Source organism: Durio zibethinus, chromosome 18, assembly GCF_047325235.1.
Source record: "Durio zibethinus cultivar Kanyao isolate XHJ-2024 chromosome 18, ASM4732523v1, whole genome shotgun sequence".
Taxonomy (NCBI): domain Eukaryota; kingdom Viridiplantae; phylum Streptophyta; class Magnoliopsida; order Malvales; family Malvaceae; genus Durio; species Durio zibethinus.
In genome coordinates, this window is record NC_143179.1 from 14,543,948 (window position 1) to 14,554,653 (window position 10,706).

At 33.8% G+C, this 10,706-nt stretch overlaps 1 protein-coding gene across 5 annotated transcripts; it reads left to right on the forward strand.

Annotated features, from left to right (window-relative positions):
• Positions 1 to 235: 235 nt before the first annotated feature.
• Positions 236 to 10,408, forward strand: LOC111299698 (TOM1-like protein 5). 5 transcript variants are annotated; one of them, XM_022895071.2, is made up of 12 exons: positions 479 to 619; positions 1,493 to 1,580; positions 3,116 to 3,228; positions 3,376 to 3,454; positions 3,541 to 3,639; positions 3,760 to 3,873; positions 6,556 to 6,713; positions 7,068 to 7,143; positions 7,265 to 7,350; positions 7,913 to 8,089; positions 9,579 to 9,921; positions 10,001 to 10,408. In XM_022895071.2, the coding sequence occupies exons 3-11, from the start codon at positions 3,128 to 3,130 to the stop codon at positions 9,913 to 9,915; spliced, it is 1,227 nt and encodes a 408-aa protein (XP_022750806.2). In that variant the 5' UTR covers positions 479 to 619; positions 1,493 to 1,580; positions 3,116 to 3,127; the 3' UTR covers positions 9,916 to 9,921; positions 10,001 to 10,408. The 5 variants fall into 5 exon arrangements, with proteins under 5 accessions (XP_022750808.2, XP_022750809.2, XP_022750806.2 ...); XM_089747679.1 differs by having other exon boundaries at positions 1,493 to 1,528; positions 10,010 to 10,408; XM_022895072.2 differs by having other exon boundaries at positions 10,010 to 10,252.
• The last annotated feature ends 298 nt before the right edge of the window (positions 10,409 to 10,706 follow it).

Genomic DNA, 10,706 nt, shown 5'->3' on the forward strand with positions numbered 1-10,706 from the left:
TTTAAAATTAATTTAAAACTTTTATTAAAAAAAAAAACAAAAAAAAAAATCTCTCAGTGAAGTGAGGTAGCAATCTAGTACTGATAATTTATGACCTCGCAATTACGCCGGTGTATTTCTCTATCAACTTTAAAGCCTAAAGCATAATTGACACGCGTCAAAAAAAATCTAAAGCAATAATGGTGACAGCTCAACTTCAAGTGACATTAGAGTTACCCATGGACAGACACTTTTTAAGGAAGCTTTGGACAGCTCCTCATGGGCATGGCGGTGTTGCTATCTTACACTCAGCCGAAGCATTTTCATTTTATTAGCCAAAGCTTTGAAAAAGGAACTTCGTTTCTCTTTTCCAACAGTTATAAGCAAAATCCTATCTGTCAAATTCCTTAATTTATTTAAGCTAATTAATAATATAATTATTACCATAAATGAATAACCAAATGTAAGCTTTATTAGTCTGCTATAAAGGAAAAAAATAAACAAAAAAAAAGAAATCTTTATTTTTGGTAAATTGATGCTTTTCTTCGTCTTTCGGTCTCTGCATCCAAATTCAAATGTAAAAGCTTTTTAGTGTTCATAACTTGTTCCTCAGCTTCCTGTACATCGTCTGTCTTTACAGGTACGTCGTCCTTTGGAGTTCCTAAGATGAGATCTCTGATCTGTTTTTTCATTTTTGTTTGTTCCAGAATTTATTTAACTGATACTACTGTTTTGAGTTATACTTGTTTAGAAAAATATATATAAGATTGAAATTAATTGAGATCTGAACTGATTCTGAGCTTTAATTCTGCTTAATTTCCTGTGTGGTGATCATTTATCGAAGTGGGTATTCTGTTTAAGGAGAGAAGTGGCTCAACTCAACTCAAGTAGTCAAGTATAACCTACCATTTTAACATAAGACTAGATCCATGGTTTTGCCGTTTACTATTACTTTGTTTCCAATAATTTTTGTCTTTCTTTTTTTTCTTTTTTGTCCTTCGGTATTCTCACCCAAATAGTCAAGTCAAGCTACTTTCTTGATTTCTAGTAGTACACTTAATGCGTATGCTTTTTCTTACTGATCACCTTTCTGTACGTTAAGATGCATACTTGACTTTTGTTCACAATGAAACTGGCTTATTACTTCATAACTTGGAAATTTCGAACTTCTCCTGCAAAAAAAAAAAAAAAAAATCACTAATCCTTCTAGGTTTGGTTGCTTTTTACTAATTTGTGTCACAGGATATAGTCGTTTTTGTATAGATAGTTTTGAGAGTATGGGAGAATTTATATTTTTAAAAAAAGCTAGTTTTATCAATTGACTTTTGCCTTCGGAGGTAATATATATTATTTGTCTTATATATAATGCTTTCCATTGGCTTGTAATTTCTCTGTTTCCTATTGGCATCTCCTCCCACTCCTCTGGGTATTCATGTCATTTATTAGTCAATTATTTTACCACTGATGGTGTGCTTTAATGTTTTTCTAAACTGTGATATTTTGTTGCTTGCAGAGTAACAGATGAAGCTGTATGCAATTCAAAATTGCTGTTAGTAAGAAAAATAATTGGTCAATTTAGTTTTGCTCTTCTTCTATCAAATGTATGTCTGGTTTCTCCAAGGCGTTGAGGAGTGATTAACTGATTTAATAATCGTCTATTGTTGCTTTACATATTCTTAGGTCTTTCTTTGTATTGCATTGGTGCATGTAGTTCTATCATGTAATTAATTGCCTGATTTACTTATTCTAATGTCATTCTTTAAGTTTTTGCTTTGTGCTTGAACTTTTCTGTAAGTGTTATGTTCTTCTACTGCATGAGCTACCACATTATTGATTTGCTTGGAAAAAAATTGCACTCTTTGCACATATTCATGTATCCTGTATGGTTCTAAATATGTAAGAAGTGGTTGTGGATTAGTCTAAATGGAATATCTGATTATTTATACCTTGGACTGGTGAATCTCACCTGTAGTGTGTGTGTATGTGTGTTTGTTCGGGTTTGCAATTCTTTTTTTATGTTGGACATGTAGGGTAATTAAGACTGAGAGCCTTACTCCCTGAGGAGTTAACCCATTGGTTATGCAGTAAATTCTGAGTGAAGTGACTTAATTTTTTTCTTTTTGGCTGAAGAAGTGACTTAAATTGAAATACTCTACAATCTGATATCTATATGCATAAAAATGTAAGCATTGCTTGTATGGTTATGGCTTGAATTGATATCATCTGAGTTAGTTCAAATAGTTTTTAAGAAAATGGGAATGCCGATGTAATTGCCTAAAGAAATAACTAATTTTAAATAAATATAATAAGTTATTTTCTGTTAAATATTGGTTCTAGCTTGCTCATAACATTACTGAATTACTTGCCTTTTAGGATTTTTTTTTTTTTAATTTTTGAAGGGGGGGTGGAGGTGTGCATTTCTTATTTCACTGTGAAATGCTATTGAAAAATCCTCCAAACACTTTTCAACCAACCATAGTAAGGAAAAAAAATGGGGAGGAAAAAGAAAACGACCTAATCAATACCTTAAAGTTGGGGCCCATGCAAGTGTGCTTTTCTGAGGCAATTCATGCTAATCATGCCTATATCTTCAATATATATCTACATATATATATATATATATATATATACACCAGCATACCTTGGGTATTTGTACCACCTGACAGCACATAGATAATGCTTTAAGTCCACTACTAAAATTGCTAGGGATAAAAGTAACATAATTGATAGTTATAAATGTTAAAATGACCGGCCCTTTGTGTTGCCTTCATGATTTGAGGTTTTTGTTATGAATTTGAGGTTATAGGTCCAGAGACTGGTGTTTAGTATTTCGCAACAAAATTGTACATGCCAATAGGCACACTGCAAGATGTGAAGAGCTGGAAGTCTATAAGTGTAAATTATATGAATGACAGGTTTCAATTTGAAGTGTTTATTGTCATCTGAGTTTCATCATCTGAGTTTCATTTTGAACTTGACCTTATAGCTTAGATTCTAAAGGTTGTTAGTCTTTTTAGTTTTTGAACTTTTATGTGCAGTGATCTGCTTATGTATATTTTCCTCCCAACCTATTCATGTTTTATTTTTAGTTGTTATCATCTATGTTCTTAATTTCTATTTATCTTAATACATTCAGAAATAAGCAGAAATGGCAGCTGAGCTGGTCAATTCTGCCACAAGTGAGAAACTGGCTGAGATGGACTGGGCAAAAAACATTGAAATTTGTGAGCTAGTTGCTCGAGATCAAAGGTAGATTTTTTTCCTTTTATTTTTATATCAAATGAAAGTGGCCACTAAGAGTTTTGTTAAACTTGGTGCTTCAATTCATTTTGGGTTGTCTATATTCCATTAGAATTTTTATTTTCCTTGGTTTTGTTTTATGCTTTCTTTATACAGGCAAGCTAAAGATGTTGTTAAAGCAATTAAGAAACGATTGGGGAGCAAAAACCCAAATACTCAATTATATGCTGTATTGGTTAGTATAGGCTATTTTTTGCTCAATAAGAATCTGACCTTATGTTATTCTATAGCTTGTAAATGCATTAACACCTAATTTTTCAGCTATTGGAGATGTTGATGAACAATATTGGTGAAAATGTTCATAAGCTGGTGATTGATACAGGCATTCTCCCTATTCTTGTGAAGATAGTGAAGAAAAAGGTGTAAATTTGTTTCATTTCTATAATTGTTTCCTTTTCACTGATTTCTTACAACTATTATTTTTTTGGCCAATCTTACAACTGTTATTGGTTTTCTTATTATTCTTTCCTTTTTTTGCAGTCAGACTTGCCTGTTCGAGAGAGAATATTTCTTCTTTTGGATGCTACACAGACATCCCTCGGTGGTACTTCTGGGAAGTTTCCTCAATACTATTCAGCATACTACGATTTGGTGGTAGGTATAGACATGAAACATTTGTAACCCCCATACTTTGAACATTTTGATGGGTTAGACAAAAAGTATCCTCTTTGGGAACCTAGGGCTGAGGTTATGAGTTGCATGCAATTTAAAAGCCCTTTTCTTCATTAAGAATAGTAATGATGTTTTCATTAAGAATAGTAATGATGTTAGTGAAAGCCATTAACAGATTCAGTTTGAATCATATGATTGCTGCACTTTATATGTTTATTGTTTATATTTTTTGAATAACAAATCTGTAGCTTAAGCATACACTTTTCATGAGACTATAGTAGTTTAATAGTATGGGTATGTTGTTAGGATTGCTGTTATTGTGATTTTTGTAGTTAATAAGGGAGATGGCATCCATTATACTTCGTTTGTAAGCCAAGTTTTGCTCAACTCTTTCTCAGTAATTTACTTTTGCTAGTTTTTTTATTCAGCAATTTACTTTCACTCATTTTGCCCCTGTTTCTTTGGTTCTATTTATTATATGTGGATTCCACTCCTAAGCCACCTCCTCAACCTACACCATAGACAAACTTCCTTTAAACGTTGATTTGGTTGTTTCTAAGTGATGTAAAAAACGTCTACCACTATTTCACTATCTTTTACCATCTTTTTTTCTCCCCTACCAAGTTCAAAATTTGTTATTTGCCTGCTTCCTTTAAATTTCTTCAACTCTTTAGTCATCAAAATCCTAAGAAGTTGAGTCTCTTAAGTTCTGAAAAAATAGAACAACTTCAACTGCATATCTATCTATTTAATCCAAAATTCTGTTTTACATTAAATGATATGAAAACCTTTTATATTCATTTTTGTTGAATCCATCTTATGTTGATACGTTTTATGAGACATCCAGAATAGTCCATTTTCTTAACACTGTGGTTGGGTTGAGTGGCTGTATGACTGTTAAATATTGATTCTTGGAAGTTATTAAAGATAATGAAAATCATAAGAGCAGGCACTGCTATAGAGTTGAAACAAGTTTGCAAGTAATCATTTAGGAATTATTATTATTTTTACATCTATTTTCTGAAGACATTAATTATTTTTTGTTGGCAAATGAATGGATTTGAAGCAGAGTGAGTTTGTAGAGAATCAAGTATGTGATTGTAAGGTGTATACTTGATGCTGTCATTTTGAGCATATTCATAGCTTCCTAAGATGTTTGTTGTGAAATGCCGCATGAACCAAAAGTGATATAGAAGTGTACGTCTGCTTATGTCCATTTCATGTTTGTCAAGAAATCATGTTATTCATGAGTTATCTTGTAAAAGTTCCAAGTTCTTATTATAGTTACACCGTAGAAGATATTTTAGGACATGAGCAGATATTTAAATTTTCTACTTAGCTTTCTCAGGTTGTAGGGGTGAGCATTAGTCAGTTTAAACTAATTAAATCGACTGAAAACCAAGAATTCAATTAAATCAGGTATTTGGTTTTTTTGTTTAAGGTTTGGTTTAGACAGTTTAGTCAATCGGTTTTGGGTTTTGAATTTTACAAACCGACTGGAAAAAACAATTTTTATAATTAACTATTTAGTAAAATACCCATTTACCCTTACCCAATAACCGTAAAATACCTATTGGATAGCCTTTCACCTCCAGTCCTCTACCCTTTAGTCTCTCTTGCTCTCACAGACTCACACCTTTCTTGAATCCTGCTGCCACTCATATCATGCCCCTGTTGTCTCTCACACTTCTCACGCGTCTCATCTCTCATGGTCAGACTAAGTATACTTTCATTCTTTCGTCCAAGGGGCCTTTCATCATTTCCTTTCTTCTTTTGCCAAGTGACCCAAGATGAAGCCAGATGTGTGCTTCTCCTTTAGTCCTTTTCCTTAAAATCTGATGTGTTATGGATTATTTTGGTGTGGGCCTTTTTTTTTTTATTTTGCTTATTTCTAGTATAATTTAGGAATTTTGTTTACACTTGTGGTTTTGTAGAGGATTACGCTTTGCTTATTTTGATTGATTAATAAAGGTTTGATATATAATGTCAAGTGTTTATCTTGTGAATTTTGCTCGATGGCTTTGCTGAGATAAGAAGGAAACTCAAATGATCATTGAGCTGAATAGTTTTTGATCATCATCAAGATCGACTATGAATTTTGGTTGTGGCTTTTGTAAATAGGCTTGTGGTATATGGATTGTAGGTATGCGTAACTACTATATTTGAGGAAATATGTGAGAATTGAAACCGAAAAAAACCTTGTCAGTTCAGTTTGTGTCGGTTTTTAAGCTTTTGATCGGTCAGTTGGTTTTTATGTAGTTTAAATTGGTTAAGTCGGTTTTTGGGTTTCTACAACTGAATTAACCAAACTGACTCTTTGCTCTTCCCTACATGGTTTTGAGAAAGATGAACAGCTTGGTGCATAGAAACTGTTCCCCTAGTTTCTAGTCGGCTTTTCAGTAGGTTTTTTTCATAACTTTCAATTATCAAAAAGTGTGCCTCCTATGGATATATGCTTTATAAAGTCAGGTGCTTCATCAAATGGCAATTATAATCCAATAATATGTATTTTGATATGTTTTCCTGTCTGTAATATAAAACTCCTGCATAAGAATTTTCTATTGTTTCATTCTTGACAACACGTGTAATTGATGGTTACAGACCTATAGTTCTAGTGAATATGATGGTAACTACATATTTCTGTTTTTACTTTAATCCTGTCAGAGTGCTGGAGTGAAATTTCCTCAAAGGCCTCACACTACAGCATCAAATCCTCCTATTTCACTACCAGTTAAGAATAATACACTTAATGGGGAACTTGCCTCAGCTAGACATGAGGAAGTTGCACGGCAAGCAGAGCCTCAGATTTCTCCAGAGTCCAGGTAGCTTCTTTTTTTCTTTTTTTTTTTTTTCTGTGTTTGTCGTTTGTCTTATCTTTGACTTGTTATTCCATCGTATAAATGGGTTTTTCTTTTTCCTTTTTAGCTATATGTAGTACAGAAGGTTAAAACATGAATTTTTATCTACCTTATCTATTTTGCTCATAGCTCCCCAGATTATAGATAGAGCATAGGAATACATTTGAGCTTCTTTCTTTATTGACTAAAATGCTTTTTTCATTTTGGGGCAGTAGGATATGTTGGTTTTTTTCAGGTCATATCTGTATTAGGTTGTGTCACAATTATTCTATTGCCTGGGAAACAAAATTCCTCAAGTCTAATTTTCTTTTACAACAGCATCATTCAGAAGGCTAGCAATGCATTAGAGGTTTTAAAAGAGGTCCTTGATGCAGTTGACGCTCAAAATCCTGAGGTATGGATGATATTTCCATGCCACATGCCTCATGATTGATGTATTTATTTATCCTCGGATGCATGTATGAAATTTTGACCTGCAATATGTCATTTTGACTGCTATGGTATGCTTCTTTTAGGGTGCTAAGGATGAGTTTACACTTGACCTTGTGGAACAGTGTTCATTCCAAAAGCAACGAGTGATGCATCTTGTGATGAGTTCTGAGTAAGGCTTTTTTGAAATTATGAGCACATTATATTTTGAATTCTAAGAAACTACTGACTGTTGTGTTGTACGTGTCCTTCCTGAGTAAAAGGCATGCAGGGAGTGTAAGAGAGAGAGATTTTTACTTTCTTTCAAGTACTTCTATTTGAATGTCAAGGGAACCAATGAGTACAAGTGCTGGCTATATTTTTAAGATATCTTGAGGGAGAGCCTGGATATATACTAAATGGCATGCAGTTCTGTGGCAAATAAGATACCAATGATTGTTTGTGGCTCATTTTGACAAACGGATATACTATCATATGCTAGTAATCCTGGCTTTTTGGAAAGATATATATATATATATTTTTTTTTTTTGTGAAAGTGAAACTGCTTTCTTACAATCAAGTAAAAATTATATGATTATATGCTCATTGTCCAACTTGGAGATCATTTTGTTCTCGTCTTCAAAATGCTAGGATGCATATGGCAAATCCTTTACATTTTTTCAGTGCAGAATTCATATAGAAATCCAGTATTTTGGTATTGCCACTTAGTTGGATGCTGTGTTTTGTTTGTTCAGGGATGAAAAGGTTGTTTCTCGTGCAATTGAGTTGAATGAGCAACTCCAGAAAGTTCTTGTCAGACATGACGCTCTTCTCTCAGGCAAGACTGCTGTTTCAAGTAGGCCAACGTCAACTTTAAATCATTTTGACCGGGAAGAAGAGGAAGAAGAGGAGCCAGAACAACTTTTTAGAAGGTTTGTCTATCTTTCGAAGACTCAAACATTCCTAGAAAATAAGTAAAGCTCCCTCTTTTCTTTTTATCAGTTCTCTTTTTGAGATGATAGTGTTATGTTGGGTGACAAATTTTTCTACAAGGTTAAAGCTAATAGGAAAGGATCCAACTATTATATTTTAGCTATGTTGCTTAGACTTGGGTAAGGTTATGTGTCAGAATGTCTGACTTGTTAATTGCCTTAAATCTAAGACAGAGGGATACCACCACAAAACAATCAAATAGTAGGATACCTGTAGGATACTAGTATCAGGACTCGTTATAAATGTAAAAAATTGAATATATTTATTTGTTTTTAAAGTGACAAAAAAAGAGGATAGAAATGGTTTTTCCTTCTTTTAAAAGGAGAAAAGAAAGAAAATTGTAATGAGCCTTTATTTTCTTTTAATCACAATTGTTTCTTCTTTCTTTCAAGTATTAATCAGTAAATGAGCTTTTCCAACTAATAAAAATGGATATTTGAGTTTGAGCTTAAAAACCTGAACGACCCTTAAAAACTTAGTAGGGCCCAGTTTGCCAAAAGGCTGCAAATCTCATTATACTCTGAGAGTTTATATTTGATGCACGGTCAGTGGATAGTGTATTTGTTTTAAAGGCTTGTAAAAATTTTATGTTTGGTCATTGATAAAATGGTATCATCTGATTCTTTAATAGTGTATAAAATCTATACACAGACCTCTGAACTCCTACTTTAAGCCCTAAATTTTGAAGGTTTCTTTTTGTATTACACTCTTTGTCTGTCTTCCTCTTTCTCTCGTTTTCAGTATTCTGCAACTGTATTTTTTTGGCTGCTGCTCCTTTTTCTTATTCTTTCCAGCAACCATGACCTAAAGTCGCCCACCCATCTTCCTTATCTTCTACTCTCTCTCTCTCTCTCTGTTACCTTCTTCTCTTTCTTTTTGAATTTCCAGCATGCGAGCAGTTCAGTGAAAGCAAGATTTGAGAAAACAAAGTGCTAATTGATGCTAACATCATGCTACCTTTTGCTACCAGTGTGTCTTAAGAAATTTTGCTAGGTCAGAAACATATTCAATATCATGTTTAGGATTGTGTCCTGTCAAGATGGGTGTGCCTCCATTTTTAATGGGTTTGAGCAACATAATATTTAAGTTCTACCATGTCAGTTTAGATGCAATGGGATGTATGAGTAATGGTTTGCACGTGGATCCAAGTATAAAAGGAAGTATACCCTAAAGAAGGATTAACTAAGCATTGCACACAATAGGCAACAAAACACTAGGTTCAAGATTCAAACTCAAGAGTTCTTATACAATGTTAATTTGGGTGACCAATTCTCTCAAAAGCTGAAGCTAGTCGGAAAGGACCCAACTATTCTATTCTTGTTCTAACAGATGGAATATATTGCTGTATAGAGGGATAAGATCTTTTATTTCTTGTTTGTTGATTGTATTGATTGACTAATTCATTCTTTCAATTGCAAAACTTTATAGGATACGAAAAGGGAAAGCATGTGCAAGACCTGAAGATGAGGAGTGCTCTAGAGAGCTGCCACACTTAGGTTTGTTTGGATCACATATTCTTGGAGAAAAAGAAAGGATAAACCGTCCACTTATCCGACCATTGTCCTTGGAACCAACATGTGAAAACAACGCAAATCCTTCGGCTGTTGCAATTCCTCCCCCTCCTGCAAAACACATTGAGAGAGAAAGATACTTTCAGGAGAAAAAGGTTGATGGTTCTGCTGTGGCTGGTCATATGAGAGGCATGTCATTACACAGTCGTAATGCCAGCAGTTCTCATAGCGGGAGCATGGATTTCAGTGACTAACTATAGGTTTGTGTTTTCTCCATTTCTATTTCTGGAAATCTCAGTTTCTATCTTCTAAAAAATGAAGATGGATTTCCATTGCTAGTGCTGTCAGGTGTTGGTGGAAAGAATGACTGAACCTCAAGATATTTAATCATGTAAAATGTTCTTACAATCAGCCTTCTTATTTGGTGGTCATGTGGCTCGTCTTGGAGGGTGGGTGGCCGTTATTGTTATTTTCATTGAGTTGTGGCGTCTAGTTTTTAAAATCCTTTTGTTTCTGAGAGTGACTTTTAAAGACGATTTGTTTGGAGAGAGTTTTAGCACATCTTTGATGGCATGGGTATGATTTTGGACACTTCAGTGTGATGCACATTTTAAGCTTGCATACAAGCGCACAAGGTCTGCTCCCAATTTTGAAGCCAAGGATCGGATATTGCCCATCTGAGTCCCAAGGTTTCCATGATGTTGTTAACGACATATGTTATTCTTCATAAATTTTTAATGTCTTCCATCCAGGCTTTCACATCTAGCCAGTACAACAAATTACAAATAGAAGTAGGGTCACGTCATGCACTGTTCGATTTTCGCTGTTATGGCGTGGGCGGGGCTTTGCGCGGTTTGTGGTGAGGCCAAAAATATTTTAAAATTATGTGTTCTAAATTAAGTGCCAAGATTCAATTTATATGTTATTGAGAGAAGTATTAATTTTACTAGTTGTTAATTTCACGATAAAAGAGTATTTTCAGTAATAAGCATTTTAAAAAGTGGTTTGTGTAGTCTAATAAAAAGTTAATTGTTAAATGATAGTT